This window comes from Ascidiella aspersa, chromosome 4 (assembly GCF_963924565.1).
Source record: "Ascidiella aspersa chromosome 4, kaAscAspe10.2, whole genome shotgun sequence".
NCBI lineage: Eukaryota > Metazoa > Chordata > Ascidiacea > Phlebobranchia > Ascidiidae > Ascidiella > Ascidiella aspersa.
The window spans coordinates 2,451,647-2,478,953 of record NC_139450.1 but is presented as its reverse complement, the minus strand read 5'-3'; the positions used below and the strand labels follow the sequence as shown (position 1 = coordinate 2,478,953).

The 27,307-nt window shown below is 39.5% G+C and overlaps 1 protein-coding gene across 1 annotated transcript in view; it reads right to left on the bottom strand.

Annotated features, from left to right (window-relative positions):
- LOC146146629 (A disintegrin and metalloproteinase with thrombospondin motifs 9-like) overlaps positions 1-27,307 on the bottom strand; it is a 73,349-nt gene that overhangs the window by 38,398 nt on the left and 7,644 nt on the right. The window contains exons 4-6 of the mRNA XM_083386930.1: positions 21,397-21,580; positions 11,971-12,458; positions 4,391-4,480 (exon numbers count right to left, since the gene is read on the bottom strand). Coding sequence (XP_083243056.1) covers positions 4,391-4,480; positions 11,971-12,458; positions 21,397-21,580 — 762 coding nt within the window. The remainder of the gene's footprint in view (positions 1-4,390; positions 4,481-11,970; positions 12,459-21,396; positions 21,581-27,307) is intronic.

Below are 27,307 nucleotides of genomic sequence, written 5' to 3'. Positions count from 1 at the left end.
TCTTTTAAAACTGAAAGCAAAAAGCGCTGATTTAATCAAGCTCGACTTTTGTTTGTCAATTTTCGGGTCAATTTCAGCAGACACGCACATTAGGACAGCTTGTCATAATTTACCAAAGAGCGCCGTTTGCAGCACGTGTGTAAAATGACGAATGGCTTGGAATTGAAACTCGAAGTCTCGAGCCAATATGAACGAGCAATTATTTGACACCTCGCGGTCACAGAGATGAGTTTTTAATTTGCGGGTTGGTGTCGAGTTACCCGCGAACTCGGCCGCGTAATGCGAGTATGACGGGAACCGATGCGCGCTCAAATATTGGCATAGCTATTTGCGGGCGATTTTCATACCTATGCTTTCATATGGTATGCCTCCTTATAAGGAAATATGGAATTTTATATTTTGTTCGTTAAACGCCATTAATTTGGCAGTTTAGTTACACAACATGGGCTATTCTGTTATACCTTGACTGATTCACTGTATGTCGAAGTAATAGCCTAAGTTCTAATTTAAGAACAAAGCTTTGAAAAAATTGTTAACTTAGGTGATTTTTTTGAGCTGATAAAGCTGTCCGTATGGTAAATGTCAGTTTTTGTTTCAAAATATGGTTTTAGTTTATAGTGTTCGAGGTTTGTTTTTATAGTGATGTCACTGAAAACGTTCGCAAAACTTATAATTTTAAAGATATTTTACTTATTTTCAACTACTCAAAAAAAATAACGAAATTTTTTTTTCGTTAAATTCATAACATTTTTTCAACAAGGTTTAAAATTTGACGAGAGACTCTGGTCAAGTTTATTGTTTAGGAGACTTGCACTTTGCGGCCGGCGTTTACTTTGCTATTTGACGAAGATAAACGAGCATCAGGCGTGATGACGGATTGAACCCACACTTTGTAGGGGCCATTAACCTTAATCGAACTTTTCCCAAAAATCTCTCGGCGCCACACCACGCTTTTACGTCCAATGCGAGAGGAGAGTCAAGGGAAGAACGTCCAGTGTGGAAGGATATGCTTCCAAATAAGCTGAGGGTTTAAAACCGCAGACGGCCTTGGTCTGGGAAAGGATACGACGCTTTTATGGGTCGTCTCTATCTTGAGAAAATGGGCTAAAAGCAACAGGGAGGGTATTTTCTAAACAGACATGAATTTTTACGCAAAAAGGCCAATTTTTTAAACTCAAAACTGTCCAGTTTTCTGCAGAATATTGCCCTGTTTTATTGTATAAAATTTTAGTTTTTGTGCAAAAATTTGGTCTGTTGTTTTTCTACCGATTTATGCTAAATAGGTAATCTACATTTTTTTGGTAAATTTTAAAGGTGTTTAGGGCATCCCTGGCATTTGTATTTCGACTTATACTACAATTATAATGAACCAAAATTGGAGGATTACAAACAATTAGCGATTTTGTCATTATCAAGCCTAACTTTAAAACAAGTTTAAAGCTACAAGCCCAGCGCAAATCAAAAGACATTTATTAGATCTTAAATTGTACTTTTTGTGCTCAGATTGTCTTTTGCATTCTGGCAAAAATGCGGTTGCATTCCATTTAAAAGAATTACTCAATAACGCGTTTGACAAAACATAAAACTGTTTCGATGAAGTCCTACAGCAGCCTTTTGATTTCAAACGACGCACAGTCCACTGTGACGTAACAACAGCAGCATAGTGACGGGGACAATGCCATACCAGCGTTTCCCCACACAGAGGCATTTTAAAGAGATCCCTGGCAATCCGTGGGAACATTGGACGTTATCTACCCCAGACCAGACGACACTTGGCGAGACTGGGTCGTCTTACCACGTTCAAGGGGCCTTTGGAGTTTTTAGGGGGGTGAGGTGGGGGTACACACGCCAGGGGCTAATCCCCCGACAGCTCTTGATTCAACGTAATTAGATTTCGCGATTTCGTGTGGTGGCAAACTGTGTTCACCCGCGCGCTAATTGGCAAGATTGACGATATTATAGTTCAACTGCTTTTTTTTTACAGAAAACAAAGAAAGAAAATGGGCGACCCTATTGCGTTTCGTGCGATTTTTACGCCCTTTTTTCTGATTTGTTTCTCAAAAATGGCCGTTTTTTTGAGACAAGTGCAAACACAGTCGTTTCGATAATTTCGAGATTGAATTAGCAGAACAAACTCCGTTTTAACTTGTTGTAGTAGACGCAGGTGCTGTCTTGTTTGCACCAAATCAACGTTACTGTATAGGGAACCGTTTTCTGAGTTTACAGAAAATATTCATTTTTCGCCTAACCTTATTGCTTTACTCCAAACATGAAAAAAAACTTTACTCACGCTACTGTGTTTAGTATTATTCTAGTGACTGTTTGCTTGCCACAATATTGCATTTGTTAACTGTGAAATCGTTATTTTATTTTATTACGGTAATTTAAGTGTTTTAATTCAAATAGACTGCAGCAAAAGGCCTGCAAACAGTAGCCTATATCTCCAACAGCTTTCCTAGAATTACCAAAAAGTAAACGAGAAATTATAAGTGCCGAGCCATTATTGGTTTCACATTACCCAGAGGGTCCAAAATTTCACGACAGCCCCTTATATACGATATTAAGTAAAACTGCCAGCAGCTCGAATTCGGTCACAGGCACTTAATTGCCAAATAACCTAAAACCTTATAAGCAACAGAAAAGTGTCAAAGCCCGACTATCGGATTTGGACTGTCGCTATAAACCTTTAAGTGGCTTGGTTACTTAACTTTTGAGCTTTCTAGGGCACCTTACACTTTGGAAACAAATGTTTGAGTGGCTCTCACCCGATTATGTTGGCTAATTCCCATCGCGTGGTGGCGCAATGCGCACAAGGTCAAACCGCGCATATTTGACCTTGGGACCTGCTGAGAGCAGCTTAGGCGTGAGAAGATTTGCACGAGTTGCAAAAAATGAACTTTGTGCCCCAACTTAGATATAGAACCAATCAAATTGTATTCTATAAACTACAATCTACATGGAATCCAAAAATCATTGGCAGGAGGTTTCTGCTTGTCGATAAGCCATAGTTTTCTTCTGACAGTCTAATGTCTTCTTTTCTTTTTTAAACTTTTCATTTATGTATACTGCTTTCATGTGTTTTTTACTTTTTTATTAATTTGATTATTACTTTGCCAAGTTTATGTATTTTACTTTACTTATAGAAACTGGTGATGCCAGTATAGGCGAAGTATATATTCCTTTAAACATTTCAGATCCTGGTTTAATTCGGGTTTTTAAACTTTGAGGTTTGTCGTTAAATTTCTATAGCTGTATGGGATCCAAAAGAACCGCAAGAACTAAAAACGGGCTTTGATGTTTGTTTTACAGCCTTGTAAAGCACTTTATGATGAAATCAATCAGCAATTCGCAGTGTACTACATAAAATGACGATTTAATTGCATTTCTGTCGAACAAACTTCGCCGGACTTTCGACCCTGGTGTGTTATGGATACGCGGACAACATTCGAGGGTCGCCAAACTTTGCAAACTCGTTAGTTTTACAGCGAGCGGCCAAAATTTAACGGGGAAATATATTGTTTGTTGACGTAACAGTGAGCCATTATTCGGACGTTCGAAAACATGCGGAAGTGCGTCGTTTGAATTTAATAACCCAATGCAGCCGGTAAACGAGTTATCTGAAATGATTTTATCAAGTTTTGACAGAAAAAAGCGAAAATTATTGTTCGTCAGTTACGGGATTAAACTAACTGACTAGAAATTGTACTGTAAGTGCTGGAGAACTTTTCAACGTCGTTCGAATTTCGCACGAAAAGTGTGGCTTGTTATTTTTTATTATTTGCAATCCATTTGCGCCAAATTTGCGATCTGTGCGCAAACAACAAGATTGTATTTGTTTGTCGAAACAGTTTGCCTCATTCACAACACAGACCTGGTCAACTAAAAACCGTTAAAATCTCGCTTTTCAGTTTTGCACCAAAGTGTTGTTTAAAAAGAAATTCAAGATTTTGTTTATCACAAATGCTTACATGCACCAACGGGGCTTATAAACACGAGGACAACAAAATTTAGCCGGAAATAAGAATTTCAAGTTTTTGACCAGATGTACGTTTTTCAGCTAAAAACTTTAAATCACAATTTTTTAAACTTTTACTATAGGCTTAAAAAAGTTGTGATAATTAATGGATTAAAAGTTAAGTCGATCAAATTTTTAAAATTAGTGTGACAAAGTAGCATTAATCTCCCAGTTTTAACCTAAAACGTTGTGATAAAGAAAAAATAATTACCTTGGTCTAAAAACGCTCTGACTAAACAAAAAAGTCAAATCGATCAAGTTGTGAGAATGAATGTGGCAATATGAATCAGAATTAATCTCCCAGCCTTAGCAGCCTTTCTGTTCTAAACGCCTAAAAACACTTAATTTAGCGATAAGGCTTGGTTTGAAACGCACCTGGACTTGCGAGTTTCCGACGACGACCAACTTGACAAGGACAATGTTGATGAGATTCTCCACACTTGGGTCGCGGTACACGTGGTTCACCTGAGAAGTGAAGGGAAAGTTAGAAGAGTGAAACTTCTTTATTTTCGAATAATGAGAAGTGCCTCCTCACTATGTTGAAAATGAATAAAGAGTTATTCGAAAGGTTCAAAATGCTACCTACTTCTGTATGGGCTTTGATATTCTTAATACATCTTACTACAACTTTCAAACATTATGCTTTTTTATTTTGTTTTGCGACGCCTTCAGAAAATGTCTGGGATTTGCGACGCAGAAAGGGGCGTAAATTTTAGTTTTATTTATTTATTTGTTTGTTTGTAAAAGAAAATCAAAATTACACACTGCACTATAGTTCTTCGCAACTATTATTTCGAGTGTACATTATCGTATTTGCAAGTATTTTAATACCACATAGTTGAGTTTAGATACGAATTAGATCAATTATGTAAAGCCCTTGGAAAATTAAAACGACGCGCATTTTTATTCCGCTGTTCCACGCAGATAAAAAAAACCAAAATCGCACAAAAAGCCAAAAATATCGCTTTTCTTACTCGCAACCATGATCTAATAATAAAAGCAATGACGAAATGCTTGCAAGCCAAGCCTACACTTGAATGACAAACCGGTCATTCACGCGCAGGATGTTTTCACAAATTTGATTTGTTTGCAATCGACTCGGTAAGAACGGAAAAGAGGGATTTTCTACTGCGATGAAAAAACGAAAACTGACACTTTAAAATTCGCCATTTTACCCAACCGCTAGTGACTCACCCCAACTCCAGCACCCCAGGGGACCCATGGGTAAGCGGATATACGCGACTTGGCGTGGAGTACAAGTTCAGGAATTTGATAATTTGATTACCCCCGCCCCCCTCCATTCGGGAGACAGCTATTTCTCCATGACAAACAAACACATTTTTCTCACGCTGCCTTTGCGAATTGCGAAACTGAATGATTACAGGATCCAGAAAAGATGTGAAACCACGCACAGACGATTTTTTGGGGGTGAATCATTGATTAAACGCGTTTTAGAGATTTTTTATGACGATGATAGTTTAAATCGTGAGAAAATGGTTAGTGTAACGACAAAATACTTTTGTACTTAAATAACAAAATTAACCCGATACAGATACCGGATATTTCGGGCAAAAAGTTTCGCAATCTGAAACGAAACCAAATATGTCAGCAAAGTTAACGAAGGTAATATTCTACAATTTACAAGACTAAATCTGCTTTAGCGTGTTCAGCTTTCTTTAATTCATAGTTAATTTTCTAAAAAAAATTTCTTTTTTTCAAATTTTATTTTTTTAATTAAAATTTAAGTTTAAAGTTAAAGATCGCTAAGTTTAATCGCAAACTCTAGCTGCAGTGCACAAAAATGTTATCGTGTTACCAAACCTAGATTATCCCACAAACCGATTGAGATATGATTTGTTCATTTGTTACAAGATATAACTGTAGCTTGAAAATGCCATTTATTTATATGACAAAATGCATATTTATATTAAAAGTTCTAGACCTAGCTGACTGATCGTTGTTCGAAGCGGTGCGCTTCTCAAGCTACTAAACACTTTTACAGCTTTTATGGTCGGTGTTTTGTGTTCTGTTGGAGGGCGGCAATATTCTGTTTTGGAAACACATACTAAGAAGATATAATAAGAACTTCAAAGCCCATACAGAAGTAGGTATCATTTTGAACGTTTCGAATAACTCTTTATTCATTTTTAACAAAATAACACCTACCTCTGTATGGGCTTTGATATTTTTATTACGTCTTACTGCAACCTCCAACCATTATGCTCCAAAGAAGATATAACTGTGCGTTTATTAAAAAGTTTGAACGGAAAGTGTACGGAAATAAAGGAAACCACGCGAGTGATCTCTCCGTTTCCGCAAGTTTCGCCTCGCTTCGTTCCGTTTCCGTTAGTTAATCATCGCCATAAACAACCACAAATACGTTTACGGATCACTAATCCTAAACGCCAACTCTGAAAGAGGTTGAGATTAAACAATGGATTCTTTTGAACACAATTGTGTTTTTCTGGAAATACGGTCGAATGTGTTTTGAGGGCCTCTTAATGAGATGCCATTAGGCGTAAAAACCACTGCTTGATTCGGTTTGTTCATTGGGCGAAAACGAACCACATGTAACATCAGGCTTGCCATCTGCTAAGACCAAAAACGAAGCACGCTGCTTTGCGATGACATCGTAGTTCACTTATTACCAATTGTTTAAGTTAAAAGACAATTGTTTTAGTTACGACAAACTAAGCACACAACTCAAGCACGTTTCCCAGAAATAAGCACATTTGTAGTTGGAGGTTGTAGTAAGACGTATAAGAGTATCAAAGCCCATACAGAAGCAACATCATGTTGAAAATGAATAAAGAGTTATTCGAAACGTCCAAAATGATACCTACTTCTGTATGGGCTTTGATATTCTTATTAAGCACATTTGTGTTTTCTAAGACCCTGCTCTTCAAAAAAGCACAAATCTTAGAGATAAAAACGGAATTATAAAATAAAAAAGTGTTTAACAGTGGATTAAGTTTTTTCATAATGACCAGAGGCAGGGGGTTGGGTATGTGTCAAGGGGTCGCCTAAGGGGGTCGAGAACTGAAAAAGGGACACTTGGTATACACCGGGTACAGCCAAACCGAAAATAACTCGCTCAAAAAATAAACAAAACAAAATGGAACAAAATAGATTTGACTTTTTATAAAGACCAGCAGTGGATGGGGGTATGGGGTTTAAGAGGTCACCTAAGGAGCCAAGAACTGAAAAAAGAGCGCTTGGGATACGGCTTCAGCAAAACCGATAGAACAAACTTAAAAAAAACGAAATGGCCAGTTTAGCGACAAGTGCTATTCGTTTCGACAAGCTAGTTTCGACGCTTGATCGGCGAAGCGCGAAGAAAGCCCTTGAGGGTAGGATGTACGCCCTTTGGCGAGGGACAATAGAGGGGCCACTCGAAATGCGGCCACTACACGAACCGTTGTGAGACGCGAGACGTTTCTCACACAAAGAAATTCACTCGATAGCCCCTGTTTTTTCCGGTAAGCTATTTTTTTTTCGCTTTTAGATGAAAATGAACTTGGCCTATGGGCAACTGGAGAGGGTCGTCGTAAATAAAATGCAGACAATGATGTTTGTGAAACAACTTGTTTGTGAGTTTGTGCGGCGCCGTTGTTGCTAGTTTCCCAGAAATTTTGACACATTTCGACTCGATTGCTTTATTTAGGTTTAACAACGAATCTTCAAAAGAGGTTAAAAAAGTTTTCTTTTTTACGAAGTATTACTTTAGGCTTTACTTAAGAAGGATTACTTTTGGTATACACTTGAACGGTATATTTTGCTTAAACAGAATTTTACGTTTAGGAGCATAATGGTTGGAGGTTTTAGTTAGATGTAGTAAGAATATCAAAGCCCACATTTCGTGCGTTTCAAATAACTCTTTATACATTTTCACCATGGTCATTTTTACCATTGTTTACTTCTACATAAGAATTATACGTAACATGTTGTGGAGTTTTCGAATAAATCTGGATTGTCTAGTGAACATTTTCCAACAATTGTTTATGGTGAAAATGGGGCAGAAGACAAAAATATCATACATATATACAGTATATCAATTCGACAATTGCTTTACGTCCTACTATATTATTTGTTTATGTAAAACCGAAGAAAAAATATATTTGGCAGAACAATCGATTGTTTTGTTGCAATATATTTCTTCGTGCAAATTGACCGAAAATGACTCTGTAATTTTACCCTTCAGGTGAGACAACTTCGACCGTGATTTGGCAACAAACCAAAGGAAATTGGCGGTCAGTGACGTCACACCTTATATGGTATTGTTGAACAACTGTTACGTCATAGTGGACGGACTTTTGTAAAATGCTAAAAGCATAATTTTATACTTTGGTTGCGACTTTTAAAATCCTAAGTAGCTTTTCGGGTAAAATTAGATTAAATAATAAAAAAAAAAACGAAATTAAATTTACGAAACAAGACGCCAGAACGTAGAGTACACACGGCGTCAGGAAGTCACGCTTCAGTTACAACCACAAAAAAGAGAGGGGGCAAGAAATTCGAGCAAAACCTCCCCGCAATCTCGACTTACCATCGTGATTTGCCAACTATAGCATTACGTAATGTTCTCGAGTGGACCTCCAATGTCACTTAACGCACCGACGGAATGCACATAAGTGCCTTCCATTGTGACGTAATACGCGCGCGCGCCAAACGCGGGCGATTGTCGAGAATTAGGGGGAGGGGCGCACACTATGGTTACGTCACAATTGAGTGTTTAGTAAATAGAGGCAGGTCTTCCGTAGAACCGGCAACGAAATGATATGCGGTAGGTTTTAGCGTTTGCTTTTTATGGCGAAGACAAACAAAGAGACAAGGTAATTGTGGTGTTCATTTTTCATTCATGGGTCTGAGGGATTAGCTCTGACTTCCTTATGCGAGAAAATGTGAAATAAAGTTGTTATTTCAATGTAGACGTTTCTGAAATAGCCTGTTAAAATTGAAATTAACCCAAGCCTGTGTTGGGTATTTGGTAATTGGCAGGACAATTAGAGAGACGTGGTAAATGTCGCATTTTCTCATTCATGGGTTGGATGATTAATTATTATGCAGCCTGGCCTTTTATTATAAAAAATGTTATACAAAGTTGTCATCTCAATGTAGACGTTTCTTAAATAGATTATTATCTAAGCCCTTTTCGTTATTTAGTAATGGCCAGGGAAAATAGAGAAAACGGTAAATGATAAAGGGCACGTACATTTGCGATAGTCGAAAATCGAAACAGACTTGCTATACAAGCAAAGAACTTCCTAAAATTGCCAAGGATCCTCGAAATATCTTGGACCACTTGAAAATAGCAAATGAATTTCGGTACATATTAAGGAAAGTTTAAAAAAGTATATCGTCATGTGGATGCGACCCAAGGGGAAAAAAACACAAACCAAGGATTAAACTCTAAGAAATTATATACGCATTAGATAATTAACCTTCGATATTTGAAAATTGCATATCAGTTTTTCGTTATTAGAACACGTAAAAAGTGGCTTTACACCAAACAAAAATTCGTCTTTGTAAAACCACATGTTGTTTTTAGACAACTCTTTCAAAATTAAGAATCCTAAATCCCATACAGAAGTAGGTATCATTTTTACCGTTAGGAATAACTCTTTATTGAAAATAAATAAGGATTTATTCAAAACGTTCAAAATGCCACCTACTTCTGTGTGGGATTTGATATGTATTCTACGTCCAACTACAACCTCCAATCATTGTGTTTTAAATTTTTTCAAAATAAATGTTTTAAAATGGCCTTGCAAAGCTTTTCAGAGAAACAGAATTTTAAACTACTGAATTTCACGTTTTAAAACCACCTTAGATGAGTAACCGTGTTTCATTTTAATTAGATAACCGGACGCCAGTTATTTAAGGCCTTAATGAAGTTCTCCTCAGTTCGGTACGAGACAGGTTTTTGGCTCAGAGACGCGCGATGCGGAAATAGAACGAATCGTTTGTGACGTGTGCCTTATCCCATTGTAAATATCTGCCAATCGGAGAGCGGTAATCGCATTTGGAAAGGCTTCGGCGGTGGTTGACACTTTCTAGCAGGATTAGTACGCGGCAAATAAGATTTCTGGTCATTTTTTGTGATGTGGATAATATTAATCTAAATTATAACTGGAGCATTGTTTTTTTTTTTTTTTTTTATAAAAAACTAAAATATGGCCAGGAGCGGGTGTTAAGGCCATGGCAACTTTGATGGAATGGTTTCTTGTATGTTGGTTTTATTGTTCAATGTGTGATTAATGAAACAAAATTATTGGCAGATTTTTTTCGGTTAAATTGTTCGACGTTCGTACATTCTATTTTCACAATATTTCTTGTCGACGTCATAAAGGTTTTATAATTAATAGAGAAAGTAACAGAGTCAAACAGTTAATTTTTTAATGTAGTTTCGTAAAAAAACTCTTCTGCTGTTTTAACTTAAATTTTCCTGCGAAAATCGAGTTTATTTACAAACTCTACGCGCCGAAAAGCCACCAAAGCTTAGTTTTAAAACAAAACAACGAATAAGTTGCACCGGGTTTAAGGAAACATTACCGAGAACAGAAACCGCGCGCGCGGCCAAAACACGGATTAAAAATCGCCCTCTACGCCCATTGTTATCGGCTTGGGCGCGCTTGTTTATCTGTTTATACTTTTACATCGTTTTCCGAGGGTGGAAATAGACTTTGACCTCGCGTCGATTCGATTTTCGAGATTAGAGATTGGAAAGCGACGGGCGGTGATGCTGGAAAAACGGTTTGCCGAGAATTTGGGAAACCACAAGTTTTGAGAAATGCGGGAATGTCTAGGTGGGCCATGAGGTTTTATGAACTTTTTTGCACTCAATAGGAAATATAAAAGTCCTGTTTAAAATAACATTACTGTAGGTACCGATTTTTGCTTCATACGTCCGAAATTGAGGTTTGACACATTATTTTAACTACTAAGAAAAGTGCTAGTCGATAAAATGGCAGTTATAGTTGTTTTGACCAACAGGATAATGTACTTGATTTTTTTTTAAAAGAAAGAGGCGAAATATCCGTGGATTATTTCCTAAGTTTATTTATTCGATCACCCTTTATATGCCCAGCCTCCATTGTGTGAGCATTGCAGGGATAACAGCAGTAATGCCCAACCTAAGCATACGGCTCAGCAACACAAGCATTGGCATACAGGGCCTTATCTAGCAGCGGCGGCCTCACGTCCTCTTACACTGCGATAAGATATCAGCCAAGCCGCCCATTTCGAAACCGCGCGGCGTTTTGCACAATGCGCATTGTGTAGTAACAATTGATTGGCATTGCAGCGTCACAATGGCCGACTGTTGCCGGCATTGTGACCTCACAACCGGCGCCGGCCGGGGCGCTTCTGGGAACGCGCGACCGCGTGATTTGTGCGCCACTGTGGCGCATGGGATTAGCACGGCTTGCGGTACGCTGGCGCACGGGATTAGCAGTTTGCGGTGGCGAATTTTCCAGGTCGACTGAAGGTGTTTGAAATGAACAAAACGGGTTTTTGGAAGAGTAGCTGGTTGCTGAAGTAAGTAACAGCTTTCAAGCACTTAAATGTTATGATATTTTCAAGATTAAAAAATTATAATGTATTTTCAATGCAACATGATTTTAGTTATAGCTGAAACTAAAGTGCTAACTTCGAATACCATTTTTCCGAGAATAGACCTGACTTTTTTCAATTTACCTACTGTTCTTAAAAAGACATAACTTACTTAATTTTTTGAAAAAAATCTGAGACATAATCTTTTCCTAGCAACTGCATTACTTTCAAACGATTAAAAAAAATAAAAATAAGCCTATAAACCACTTTTAAAGTGGCATCTTTAAACCAATCTAGATCCATGACATAAGCCGAATGATTCCCGAATCATCTAAAATCCAACATAAAACTAAAGTTAGGTAAAACTAGCACAACATTACGTCACAATAGTCGAAGTGACTCACAATTGCCATGAGTGTGAGCACATAATGCTCGACGTCCCGGTGGTTCCGCGTCATTGCGTTATCAGCAGTCGCCATAACTTCGATGTTCCTCGGGTAGGAGATGTAGCGCTTCCTCCTGGAGTGCTCCCACTCTTTACCACTCTTGCTCCCAACCTGCTCCTTGCTCCTCTTCGTTCCTACGTCATCTTCCACGTTTTTCCGAACCGATTTCGACATGGTCAGGACCTTGGGGATACTTTGCCTCGACGCGGCTATAGTCCTCAGGATATTTCTTTTGCTCGCTCCGGTAACCATGGTGACCATTTGGTGACGTAGACGTGACGTAAGGCGCGAGTGTCGCCTCCTGGCGTCGTGCGTCGCTCGCCTGACGTCACTGATGACGTGGGCGCGCGATTTCTTCTTTTCGGATCGAGCGAGCTTGTGCAGATCGTGGATGATTTGGTCGTCGAAGCTTCCCGAAGATTTGGAGCCGGATTTTTTGGAAGATTCTGAAAAGGACAAAATAGTTTTGCTGTTAGTAATGTAACGAAAAAAGCACAAAATTGTTAAGTTGGTGAGCTAACAAACCGTTACTGTCGCAAATGTACAGTGATTTAATCTTTGTTTTTCGTTTTACTTGAATTTTTTAATTACAGGTGTGTTTTACAGCAGATGTGAGGAGGCTTTTACATAAATTACAAGGTTCGGGGATTACGAGGGTTTTTTTCTCCGTCGAACGCGTCAGAAATTTGAACTTTACTTTCCAAACCAACCTAAACTATATTTATAAAACAAATTGAGTTTTTCTAAATCGATTTTAAGGCGGTTTTACGGGCCTTGTAATTTGTACCAATGTCGTAACCCGAAACCGCAAGCGCAGCAATCTTGGCACGAAGATTTTTGTTTGGGGGGAGGGGGGCAATTTTGTGTTTGGGTGGTCCCCATTTCTCGGCCTGTCGTGTCATGGATTGGAAAATGGGCCGAGACGCCACGCGTGTCCTTGGAATGACCTCTAGAAAAGAGCGGGAACCAAAGCAGACAAATCGAACGTTGAGTGTTTGTTTGGATCTCAAGGGTAACCACTTGACCACTATTCAAGGTCATAAGTTCGTCTGCAAGGTCGTTAGTCGTTGATCATTGCAATGGTAAAAGTTATGAGTTATTTTGGCAAAGTAATGATTTTGTTGTAGGGTGCTTTTGGTGAGGGTTATGTATTGCTTTTTTGGTGAAGTGAGAGATTGTTGTTCGCAATATTGTGAATTACATTCTTTGCTCAAGGCGTTTAGTATTTTTAAAACGATATCTGTGTAGTTTTAAATTGTTTGAGAGAATGTTAAGCCTGAAATGTTTGTCTGGAATCTTTGGCTCGAATGTTTTTTGCTATTCAAAAGGTTTAGCTCTAAAGATCTTAAGAGTTTCCATGAACGATTTTTTACAAGTAACAAATCTTTTCTCGAGGTTGTGGAGTGTTTGTTACAACAAAGTTTGTCCTGTTTTTTGTCCTGCTTTTTTTTGGACTAACATGCAAATCAAAATTAAAAATTGTTTGTTGAATAATTATATCAATTTGGTGTCAAACTTCTTGCGCATTCGCCTTAAAAACTTCCAACCGTAAATCTAACGCCCAAACGCAGTTTACAATGCACGTCAAACTGACAGGCATCCCTGCACCGGATTGCATACGTGAGTCAGAGAGGGCTTTGTCTCGCAGCGCCACGCGTTCAACGTTGGTTGGATTGGCAAAAGTAAGGCCTCTACAAACAAATAAACGAAGAGGAACTTTGGTTTAGTCTGATAAACGCCACTTCCTTTGAGACCTAGATAAGCAATCACCTTTATATTATGGTTGTCAGTATGTTTGGTTACTTTGGAATTGGTTCTCAACCTGTGGTAGACGTACCTATATAATACGCGGTTAGCTTTTTGGGTGTTTATTAAAAATAACGCGTAGTTAAAACGCCGGCTACCGTGTGAGTTATGTTCTTTCTTTGCCACAGTTTGTATACGGTGACAAGAAGTGAGAGTGTACTTATCCTAAGCGGAATCTTTTTATTTTATAGCTCTACCGAAAATTGCAAATCGTTCACTTCGCCTTCATCTACTCACCACAACTTACTCGACCAAAAGAACAACAACTCGCCCTATTTGATGCCGAGTAACTCGTTCGACTCGTATACTCGTCGCTTGTCCAACTCGTCGGTCGAGCCGGCACTCGGGACTGTTTTGGCTTAACTTGACTTTAGTATTTCGAGTAAAACCATTTTGTTATGCAAAATAGCGCTAGGAATAGATTAAGCTTATTACTTTCAAAAGGTTAAAACAGCGGCCCGAAAAAGTTGTACAATCTCAGTTTTAAAGCCTACACCGACTTTCCCCAAAATAAACGGGAAAAAAATGCGGTTGCAAGTAGCAGCAGAACCGTCGGTTGCAGTGGGCGACTTGACAAACGTCGAAAGTGTTTACACTAGGCACAAGGCACTTTGAAGCTGAGCGAAGCTTAACAAATCCCGCCCTTTGATCTCTGGGCAAAGGAATGCAACGCTTGCCGCTTCGCTGCATGGGACCCCTCAGGGGCCCGTGGTGGGTGAAAGTGGGTGAAGGGACTGTTCGTCAAGCCGCACCGTCACCCCTACACATGGATGCCGCTATTTTGTTGAACACAGTGCTAAAGGCAGGTAGAATTTTGATTGAATCTTGGACAAAAGGTGTATGTGATTTTTAACAAGTAGACATTTACCCACAAAAAGGTCAATTTGATGCTTTTTAGGGAAAATATTCTATGTTTTCCCGTTTAATAGGAATGAAGTATGGTTATAAAAATCAATCAAGTTTTCTCTAGTTTAACAAATTCCCTGCCTACTAGTGGAAGAATTATGTCGCACTTTTACAGGTATACGGTGGCTAGCATACCGACGCGTTTTTGATATTTTTTCAGCAGATTTACAAAACAAACTCAGCGGATGTTCACACAAAGAGTTCCGCCCCGAATTACAACCGCAATCCCCCAAAAAGACCCCCTTACTTACCCAAGCAACCCCAAACTATGCGCGCTATGTGGTTCTACTGGGGCGATGAAAGGGGTGCGCGGTGTGCCCCCATCACCCAGAACCCCTTGGGGTTTGTCGGGGGGTTGTTACACGTGTTACGGGAAGGTCTTTGGGCTGTCCAAATATTTGTTGGGGATTGGGCCTGCCACGTTTAAGCTACTCACGCGCTTGGCTTGAACAGCTGAAAAAATGGACTATTTCCAGCTTCTGTAAAGAATGTAACAAACGTTTTCAGTTGCGTACGATATTAATATTAATATATTATATATACGTCGTCCACTCGACGCAGTAGGCTATCAGGCGGCTCTTTATAAAGACAGCTTGTATTGAATTCTCGACAACTCTGTTCGTCTTTACGTGCCACCTGATTACCCTATTTAGAATTAGACAAATACGTGGCTATTTGCAAATATCGTCGATGTCCGACAAATGATTCAAATAGATGGCTTAGAAAAGGTTTCTGAAATTCCAAATGAAAAGGATTTTCGAAATGGCAAGAGTACAACAGTTCTGACAAAATTTTTCAAGTTTTACTAAAATACTTTCACGCTTCTTATAAGCTTAAAGTCTGGCGTAATTCAGTCGGAGGTGGTTTAAAATAAAAATACCAGATATAAGTTGCCTTGAAAAGGAAATGAAAACTGCTAAAAAAACACATTTCAGCAGACACCTTATTTTACCTTATTATTAAAAAGTGAAAAATCAAAACTTCGACCCTAAACCGTTTAAAAAGTAGAATTAAAAAGTAAAACTTTAAAGATGAAAAAAATGACGTTCGCGTAGCAAAAAGATTACTGAACGCTTATCGGAAAACTGCCTTAACGTAAATCGAAAGCTCGAATTTATGCGCTATGAGGCGGGTTGAAATATAGAGTGGAAAACCGGCGAAATCCGAGGGAACGAAGAACTGTTGATGTAAGAAGGGGATAGCAATCAGCGGCGGCCAACCTAACCGCAACCATTCCACTGATCCTATATAAACAAAGCCCTAGCTACAGCGCGCACACACACACGCACGCACACACGCACGCACACACGCACGTAAACGCACCGACGGATGGGCGAGGTACAAGGAACATGATTGCTCGGCAACAACCGAACTGTTGACTGTATGGGTGGTCTCCTATACAGGGGGCCCTATGTGTGTGTCTTTGAGAACGAAGTATGGGTTAGTTTCTTTTGTCTGGGGGCTCGATACCCCTAACTTTGCGGGGTGACTTGAAAATCGGGGACCCCACAAAAGCGGGGTGATATCGTATCTTGTAGCACTGAATATGTGATAATGAAAATTACCCTGACCCCTTCAAAAGACCCACGGAATTAAGATATACTGACGATGCATTTGCTGGCGAAATATATATATATTTTAAGATACTTTAGTAGTGTCTTATCTTAAATGCTAGCTTTGCTAGAGTATTATGCTATGCCATAAATGAGCATTTTATTATGGGGGGGGGGGGGGGTCTATGAGTTCACCCAGTGTTGTGGGTCCCTTTTGCGCGGTTAAGTTTTGCGGGGCGGTTTGAAGACTAATCCCCCCTTTGCCCCGCACACCCCTAAAAGTTACCCCTTTTGTGGGGTCGCGCCGGTAGTGTGTCATTCTGCACCCAATTAACATAAGGGTAAAATATCGCTGGCAAACAAAAGAAACGCGGGATTATCACGCACCTCGACCAAAGCACTGATCGACAGGCATAAAGCCGCTGAAAAAATGTTTTTTTTATTTCGTAAAGTTAAACTTGACCCTCACGCTTCAGTAGAAGGAAAAATCGCTTTGAAATTTCCGCTTTCAAATAATCAGACTTAACATGGAGGTCAAATCGCCTTCTAGCGTTACCCATTAGTTAGACACCGGAGCGAACGAATTTAGATCAGAACGAAAACACTGGCCTGCTCAAATTCAAACCTTCGGAGACAAGCTCAATGGGCCGGGATTACACTTGTCACAGATACATCACTCGGTGACGTTTCTATGACGTAACGTGTGACGTAAGGGAAAAAAGGGCGACTTAAAGACTAGCTGCTACAGTAAATCTTTTGTGGCTTTTGTTTGATCGGAAAAGCGAAATTAGGAATTGTTTGTTTGAACGCGGCGCCGTTAATTAAGCCTCGCCACATGACGTCATTTGTTAGGCTGACGTCATGCAGCGTTTGTAATTACGTCATCCGGTGAGAAGGGTCAATTTGTAAGGAAAGCGCTCGTTAAGAGACAGTAACTCACGCGCTGAGCAATGTTTGCTTGCTGTTTCCTAGAGATTTCCTGTCTTTAGTTTGACGTGCGCTTGTTTTTTCTAACGTAAATCAGGTGTAAAATTTAAGTTGGGAAGAAAAAATTGACTTTTACTGTTGTAGCGTTGTGCAACTCACACCATAAGCACTGTTTTGGTTTTAAAGTGGGCAAATTTGCAAGTACGCCATATAATTATTGATATTTCCTAAACCAGGAACGAAAGAGCTCAAAAATGACCTTAAAAAAAGTTTGTTTCAACAAAAAGCTGGGCGTTAAAGTTTTAAGTTAATTAAGTAATTCGCAGTCATTAGAAATCTTTTCTTAACTGTGGTAAAACACACGGTTTAGTTTTGATCACTTGTTTTTAAGTTGAGCATCTCCGCTAAGCTTACACTGACAATCGTTTTGAAACACAGGGGATTTTATTTAAGTTCGAACTAAACGTATAAGAGATGCAACAACACAACAGCTAAACTAAACTAACCAGTCCAGTTTTGATTTATTGTTAACCGAGAACTTCAAAAGTTACATTCAGATTTAATTTCAGTTAAGCTTTAGGTTTGCTCAAAAGCGTGAAATCGATTAAACGCAGAGCTCAAGCTAATAAATCTCACCGAACACGAATTAACGAGCTGCACAGCAAACTCAATTCATCACCGGGGACCTAAATATACAACTTTAAGGAGGTTTTAAAACGCTTTTCTCTGGGCAAGTTGCCTTGCATTTTTCCGGAAGTTAATCAAATCCGTTGTATAACTGGTATTGAGCATTACCGGAGGTAAAAAGGTATTTTGTTGATATATCTTTATATGAGAATCCGTTATGAAGGCCAACACTGTACGAACACAAATAATAAGAAAAAACACATTTTTCCAAAAAAAAAAAATTTTTTTTTTATTAAATTCAATTTTTTCGCTCGGCCTGGTAATTATTTCTGTATTTTACTAAAAAACACAAGATATAGGCCATATTTTTAAGGTTTACTGCGTTAGTCGATGTCAAAGAGTGTTTCGCCGTTAAAAAGATAAAAAAAAGGTTCAGCAGAAAAGGGGAAAATTACAAGCGTCGTAAGACAAGCTCGTTACCGCTGGAATTTCCTTGGTTAAATCGTACGCTTTTCTAATATATCCACGCGTGAGATATTTTCGTATCATCCGCAGGCCAATTTCGCATTTAGGCCCTCGCCCGAGACATTTGTTGATAAATAAGTGAAACACTTAAAATTATTTTTGCTTTTAACAAAACGACGTAAAAACACCGTCATGACGTATGTGGTACAAAAAAACAGCTATACAAACAATGTAATTGCTGAAAGAGCGAGGTTTTGTTTAAAACGTCCAACAATTTTACCCATTTTTGCTCTGGAAACTAAAAATTTGTTCCAATATTTTAAATAATTTTAAACAAGTTCGCTTTTAGCGATTGCACAAAAGTATAGCATTTCAAATAGTGTAAATAGCGAATGGCGTGCGAACGGCCAAACAAGGCCATTTTTTCCAGAAAAAACGCCTGGCTATTTCCACAGTTTTATACGATGAAGGAATGTCCAGTGTAAGGCACGCTAGATGGGTTTGACGTACTTAAAGGGCCAGTCATCGCAAAGAGCTACACCGGCCTAGTGTTTGCTGCTAGCTGTAACTGCAGCTTGTAACTCACGAAACGGAAACCAGTTACGATTGAGCAGCGCGATTGTTGGTCACAATGCCACACTTGGTCCGCGTCACAATGGCCCGCCTGTCACGTCACAAGGCAAGGGTCAAGGTACCAGCCGAGTACCCGCTGCAGGTCTTTTGTAGCTCGCACGAGAATAACTCGGGATTGTAGGTCGTTTAAAAGAAGCGGATTTCTTGAGAGTTACCAGCAGTGGTGTATTGTGCAAGGTCGTTCACCCTAATGCTCGTAAGTAGACCGCTATTATGTCGCACCTGAGTCAATCCGATTTACTGGAGCTACATTTTGTTTCAATTGTGTACTGAAGGTATTATATAGGTTTCACACCGCGCGAATTGAAAGTAATAGCGACCCAGGGGGCAGTATGCGTTGCTAATTTATAGGCAAACTTTTATTACCACGATCTCGTGATTTTTATACCGCTAAGCTAACAGTATAGAAATATAAAGGCCGTCTGCTTTTAAAAGTGCCGAACAATTTTTCACAGGCACAAAAAAGGCTTACAGTGCAAAAAGCAATTCAGCTATTCAGGTCTTATTCGCACCACATTACGAGTAAACTGCTGTTGCTAAATCTTGGTTAAAAATCCATATTTACCAATATAATGTCATTGCCTTAAATACCCTAATTCCAAGTCATTTGTCCTAAAAATGTCAAGTCAAGGAATTTTGCCTAAAAAACTCAAGTCAAGTAATTTTTAACATTGACTTAAGTGCACTTAAGCCAAGCCAATACAAAGCTGCATTTATAATTAACAAAAGAACAAAATCTCCTACCGAATTAACTGCGTAAAAATAACCCGGTACAGACAAATTCTCTAATAAGACAAACGAGAATTGGCAGCGGTTTGTGGCAAATATGTATTTGTGTTACTTTAAGTCTAAGCCGCGGTGTCATTTGAGGTATCCGGTTCTAGGGCACTTGCTACTTCTCATAACACGCACCAATCTCCCCTTACAGCCCTATATCATCCCCCGGCTGTCCGCAAAACGCCTCTTCGCTTTGTTAATGCAACTCGATCCGGCGGAATGATACCTTAATCTGACCACGGGATCAAAATTCTTCCGCCGACTCTCCCAGTTTTGGGGTCAAACCTGAAGGTCATCGAGCAAAGGGAAATTGGTTTTGCGAGTGGATTTAAACTGTTTTTAAAAGTGGAGATCTAATTTCTAGCAAAATTTAGCATCCCACATTGACGTGTTTTTTCTTAATCGTTATCATGAGTTGAACTTTTTTTAAATATATCTTTCAAAATGTCACCGTTAGTCCAATATATATTTTTTTCCAAATAAAGACATCAGTAATTAAAATTAATGAAATACATTAACTTAGAAAGCCTTCTATGGGCGGTTTATTATTAATGCTTCATAATTATCAAGAATTTGTAAGTTACATTTTGTTTGTACGGCAAGAATTAGAAAATAAATGTAATCTTGAGACCTCTCGATTAAATTGACACATTTAAATGTTTTAAAATACACAAATTTTCAAATAAAACATCTACACATTACATATTTAAAATTGTCGAATCTATCAAATTTGTCGACAAGATGTTTCCCCTGAGAAAAAAACGCAAGTATACAGGGGGGCCGTAAACCACCCAAGCGTAAAGCAACAGTCACGCATCGATCCCCTAAACAGACCCCCGCATACCCTGGGGCCGCCAAAAGAGGGTCGCGAAGGGTGGGGCCTACAAAGGGAACTATGCAGGGGCCACTTAAGCTGGGGTCTGCGGTCTGGGGCGGGTCACAATGCAAGGGCGGATGTGAAAAGGGGGTCTTGTCTGCTTTGGCGCTGCGAAGCGATTAGCACGCCTTATCAGCTTTTAGCTTCAAACGAGTTTTCCGGAAGGACTTTATCAATATTTTCTGGGGGTTGAGGGGGGTTCTGTTGTTTGATGTGGTTAAGCCTCGGCGTGGTAATGGTCCGATTAATGGACTTGAGTTTAGGAGGTTCAAAGCAAACTGCCGCGCGCATTGAGGATAATACTGAGGCGAAACATATTGCCGGTTCAAAAACAACATCTGTAATTGTACAATTGCGGACACATTGCGTGGAGTTTGGTACGGTTCATTAAAATTTTGACGTGGCTTTAGAGTTTGTGCACTAACCAATGGTTACGGTTTAAGGTGATGTTTTTTCGCCAAGGGAGAAACACTGGTATTTAATTTCAAGGCCATTTAAATCAATAACAGCATATATTAATATAGCTTTCTATACATAGTGTGGTGTGATTTCTGTGAGACAATATTACACAGCCTTTCATTTTAGGTACATTTTTAGGAAAAACAACACAATTCTTGAAACCAATATTGCAAAACCCTAAGAATCACATTATACCCCATTAATAATAAAGGAACTACACTTACTAGTGTGGAAAACAATCTTAAACCGACACGCACATCTAACAATAGACCGCGTTCGAGAACTTAGTCACCCTTCTTGCGTAACAGACCCTTTTATGACGTCACAACAGTAATGCACACAGTATAGGCTCACCTTTGAAGGCGCAAATCTCCTTCTTAGCGGCTTTTTTGGCGTGATGAGAAGTCCTTTTGAAGATGCGATGAGGCTTTGTTCCCTCTTCAGCATCCCGATCCTGTTCCTCGTCTCCGGAGGACTCTATGGTGGGGTCTTCCGGCTGAATGAGGTAGTCTGAGTCCGCGGTGCGAAAGGCTCCGAACTGTGTGTGTAAAGAAACAAAGGTTGAGCGAAAACGACCGACAAAGAGGATATTAGTGTATAAGGGTGGGAAATTATTTATGACAGCATTTAACAAATAAATTAGTTGCACAATTTTTTTCAATGTTTTCCAAAACACTTAAGGTCACAAGTGTCGTTTTGAGAACTTATTTTAAGGTTTTTAAGCTTTCAGCACCTTGTTTTTTAAACTCTGATTAAAAATTCCCTATTACATTGATAAACTGTCAATAATATTTATTTATGACAGTAGGTCGCACTAGAAACAAAACATGTCTTGACGGGCCGGGTAAATAGAGGAATCTGAAATTCACCTACTGTTAAGTTTTATTGTATTTAAAAAGAGGTGTAAATAACTTTGTTTGATGTTTGGAAAATAAAATACATTCAAAGACTCAGCATTTCAAAGATTTTTTCAAAAACTTTTCATAACGCAAATTAATCCAAAGACAAAAATCAGACATTTAAAGATTCCAAGAGTTTGTGGCAACCTTTTTCGTAGTGTAGTTCAAGTAACAAGTCGCCAAATGTTGATGTTTATGCTTTCCATCAACGCAACGTCACAATCGCCGCTTTGTTCGCTAACAAGCGAGGCGCGCGCGGCGAGGCGCAACCGACATGTGGTCGCACTCTAAGCCCCCCCAAGGCCTCGACATCGCGCCGTTTGTTCGGGCCATTGTTAAGCCATTGTCATTCCATTGTGACCTATAAATGGATTAGGGGGTTGCCGCTTCAAAGGCGACGCTCCGCGCTGGGTGAAAGGGGTGAGAGAGGGTGAAATATGGGTCAAATAATGTTGAAAGCCGGTGGTTTTTCTTTGGGGTAAGGCGACGCGAGATCGCGCGGAGATAAGGTGTTGAAAACACAATGTAAGTCGGCCAAGTGTAAACTGCTGTCACGTTGAAAGAGCGCTTTCCAAACTTTAAAGTCAGCCAACCCCTTAATTTCTTCCAACTAACCTTTAGGCGTTAGGCTTCACTCTGTTAACCAAAACATTTCTCGTTATCTGAGCTCCTGCCCCACATTCTTCAAGTGATGTGCACATTGAGGGTTTTGTTTTGCATTAGTTTTGTCGAAAGGAGGAAAAGTACTATTTTGAAAGAAAAGCACTTTGTGTTATATTAATGTAGCCTTACTGGCGATCCCCTAAAGCAGTGCTTCTTAACCTTTTTTCGCGGCGACCCAAATATTAAGCGTTAAGTATGACAACTAAGCTTTGGCGACCCAATTGTTTTTCTTGTAAGCGAACAAAAAATAGGCATTAGCGATTAGAATAAAGAATTTCGAATTTTAATAATTATTTTAAGACATTATTTGTATTGCTTTCTTAATTTCCTTAATTGATAAATTTTGATCAGAACCGATCTCAATTGATATAAACATGTGAACTACTGCAGTCGGCGACCCGACCAAATCAAACAGCCACCCAATTTTGGGTCGCGACCCATAGGTTGAGAAGCACTGCCTTAAAGCTTGTTAAAGACCTGTTTGGAACAACAAAAATACCTAAAAAGAATATCAAAGCCCATACATAGGTAGGAAGCATTTTGTGAAGAAGTCTAACTATAGTTACGATTATTTTCAATTCTTCAAACAAACTGCAACCGACTTTTGCATGGGCTTCGATATTCCTTCTACGTCTAACAACAACCGATAGTCGCCATGGTCCAAAAACTACCTTATGATTGGCAGCTCGTTAAATTAAAAGTTTAAACTAATTTAGGCAATAACATTGGCCAACAACCATCAATTTGTCGGCTTTACGAAAGTACGTATATAATGTCTTCGGCACACCAGAACAAAAAAGCGACGCGTCTATTCGAACGGGCGCACACAAAACGATCGTCTACGCACACAATGGCCTCTATGTGGGCACTGTGACGTAACAAACACGGAAGCCGTTCCGATAGCCTTTTCCTAGTGACCTTTGCTCGTGTCTCCGGGGTCCTTTGAGAGAGAAAGATAGAGAGAAAAAGAAAAAAAAAAAAATAGAGAAAAGAGTGAAAAAAAGCCCGACCCCTGTCAATTAAGGCGATCTTGAGCTAACAAGGTAGCGGATTGACGCAGCGAAAAACGTACGTAGGCGTCAAAACCGCGACGCACGCGCATTTTTTTGCGTAAGAGCCACGTATTGACCTAAGCGAGCGGCCTTGCATTGATAAAAGCGACGCACCGCTTTTTATATATAGAGAGAATTTTTTCTCGAAGGTTCCCTTTTGTTTACACACCGCTTGGAGGGACCTTGGTCGTGACCGCGCCAATCGTTGTGTGATCGCGTAAGGGCGAGGAGCGGCCGGCAATAAAGTCAGAAAGCCGGCAAGTTAGCTTTGGATAGATTTTGGGGATTTGTTAAAAAAGAAGGCAATTAACTGTAAACAAACAAGTTAATCCCGGGGTAAGTTTTATTTGAATACTTAAAAAATCACTTGCTAAAGTTGCTACGCAGCAATTTTCCTCAATCTATATGGGCCGTCGTTTAATTTGCTTGGGTCGCCGACCACAACTTTGAGTTGTACATGTTCATGTTGCAAAACGAATAAGTCGCGCACCGCGCTTTTTTGTGGGGCGTGTCAAAAGTAACTGCGGGGCCAGGTGCAAATCTCCAGGCATTTAAGAAATCGAACTGATACAGTTGTTAATAATATAGCTTATTATGGGCATATTTACGCCTAGTATCAAGTTAAGTACTGTAGTGGAAAAACATTCTTAACACCAAACAAGATAAACCAAGCGCACAACTCAATAATACGCAGGTTTCTTAGAAATAAGCACTCAAGTATTTTCTAAGATACTGCACAAAAAGCACAAGTCTTACCAGTAATCACGGAATGGCAACCTTGCCTTGAGGTGCTTATTACCAACATTTTCGAAATTCTAAAACCTCGGACTCGTTTCTTAAAAGTAAGCATTCAAGTTCTTACTAAGACACTGCACTCAAAAATAAGCACAAATATGAGCAAAAAGCACGGAATGGCAAACTTGCCTTGAGTCTTATGCCCAACATTTTCAATCCAAAAGCATTTTTCCGGTACACGAGGGTTGGGTGCGTGCGGGAAAGAAGAAACGACTCAGAAGGCTGAAACTCATTGTTCGGCACCGGCGCAGAAATTCCTGCGGTTCGGGTTAGGGCGTTTAACGCGAGGTCTTTGCGCGGCTTAGCAGGTTGGGTTCTTAAACATGCGCTTTTTGCTGTTTTGTGCAAATCCAAGAGAAACAAATTGCGCTTTTTGCATAGGCGACTTGTGTAGTTTACGTATGATGTGCTCGGACAGCCAAAAAAATGGCGGGCAATGCTCAAGTTAAGCAAAAATGACAATATAGCTAAGATTTGCGTTTAAAAACGACCTAAACAGACTTTAAAGGTTCAAATTTCCTTCAAAAAAGTCCTAAAAAGCCAAAAAGGATAAAAAAGCTTAAACTAGGCTGCATTTTCAATATAACTAGAATTATGCATTCAAGCTAAAAACGTTGGAAACATCCAGTATATCCAGCAATTGGCCGAAAACGGCGCCGCGTTATTTAAAACTCTAAAATTAAACACGAGTTAAAAATGAGCAAAAAATCGACGCAGCGTGATCAAAAAAGCCCCCCCCCCCCCCCCAAAAAAAAGTCGAAAAGGGTAGCAAAGCTCAAATTGAGCTACATTGTCAACGCAACTAGGAAATGCATTTAAAAACAGCTAAAAAAAACACTTTATATATTTAGCGATTGGCAAAATAGTCACCGGGCCACTAAAAATACCAAAAAACAAACACAGGTTCAAAAATAGCAAAAAAATAGACGCAGCGTCATCTAAAAAGGGACCCCAAAAAGCGAACAAGAATTTATCAAGTCAAAAAAAATTGCACAGCGGCCGTGATAAAAACGCGGTTCGGATAACAAGCGGCGGTGATATCTCGTTCCGTAAGTAAGCAAACGCCACAGTGGTACAGTGGCAAATGTTCCCTCATCGTGCTGTACCGTCTAGCCGCGGGCTGTGTGCCAAGGCTACACTGCAAAGATAGAGAGAAAACGCGGAGGCCTTGTTGCAATAAAGACGTCCGGTCCGACACAAATAAATAACGGCGAACAGCGAACGCTCGCTCGAATCGGAAATGATGCCTTCAAGTTTACGATGAGCACGCGTTGAGACCAATGCGATGTTATGCGATGCGAAGAGATATAACGGCGTGGCGGCAAAAATTTGACCGGAATTTCGTTCGCTTTTTCCTTTGCGTTGCCGGGATCCACTAAAACGACCTTTCTTTGCGCTCTGGTAACTGGGTTTTTAAATGACCTGAATTTGGTATTTTGGGTGAAATGCGTTCACTTAGACTTTAGTTAGGCTATTTTAGCAGATAACTTGGGTTGAACTTTTTTCAATTTACTAAACTTATTTTTTAATTTACTAAACTTATAAAAACATTTTTGGAAGTTAATGATCTGACTAGACATGACCTTTTGTGGCAATGACCTTGACTTGGACTTTAAATCTTGTTCTACAACAAGTACAATTTAAACATTGTAGTAGGACACAAAGAAATAACAAAGCCAACACACAAGTTTGTTGGCATTGTGTAAACATTCCAATCGAAACAATGCGCATTGTTAACGTCACATGGCTGTGGTATAAGGCTTCGAATAAACACAAAAGCCCACCAAACAATTAAAGTTGGCATTGTGTGCAATTTTTTACGTATTTAAACGAAAAATCGACGCCATTTAAAAATATATTGCATTTCCTTGCCTTCAAAGCCACGATGAGGTTGTCGCCAAGTTGAAATGATAGTTTGATATTGGAGAAGCGCACAGTTAGGTCCATTGCATAAGGGTAGGGGCCGCGACCCATAATTACCTTCTCGCGTTGCCCCATTGTCATTCGCGTGACGGGTGCCATTGTCTCACCTGCCGCGCTTGTTTGTAAATCGAAAGTTTTGCCCGGTGGGTGCGGGAAAGCGTAGAAAGGCGAAAAATTTCGCGCTCGGCCGAGTGCGAAGCCAAACACGCGAAAAAACGCGCGGAAACCACAAAAAACGCGACATTTTGCTTTTTGTGGTGGATGTGTGTGTGGGGGGGATGGGGGATTTGAAGCTGAAACAATAATTTAACTCATTGTAGCATGATGGCCCATATAGAAGTTAGCAAAATTTTTGAACGTTTCAAATGTCTCTTAGTCCATTTTTAACATTTCAAGTAGATTGCATTTTCTTTTGAACACAACTTAAGCGCAATCCCAAATGTTGAAAACAGAAACAGTGAATTTTTTCAAATCAAAAATGTTTTTGTATTCATTGTGTTATCGTTTCAACCAAAGCTGAAAAGTTTCAGACAAACGTTTTGGCAAAAAAACGTGTGCGCCTTATAGCTGCGCAGCCCGCCAATATGTGTCAAGCCATAACAACTTCGCCGATTCAACAAAACCTTAACCTTTAGAGCAGGCCACAACAATATCGACCAGTTTACGAAGACCGCTTTAGACATTCAGAACCTTTCTTCACGTATTTTTAACTGTAGTGGTTGACATACGTGCCGCTTGTGATGTCCGATAATATCGGATCGGAGCCGATACTCGATGCTCAGTTTAGTATCGGTGTTCGTCCGATACTAGGGCGGTATTGATGCCGATTAGATAGTAAATTTAGTTAAGGATTTTATCCATGATTTTCCATTTAGTCAATCGATTTCAACTCTAAAAGTTAAATTCATCAAATAACAATAGGCTGACATCTGA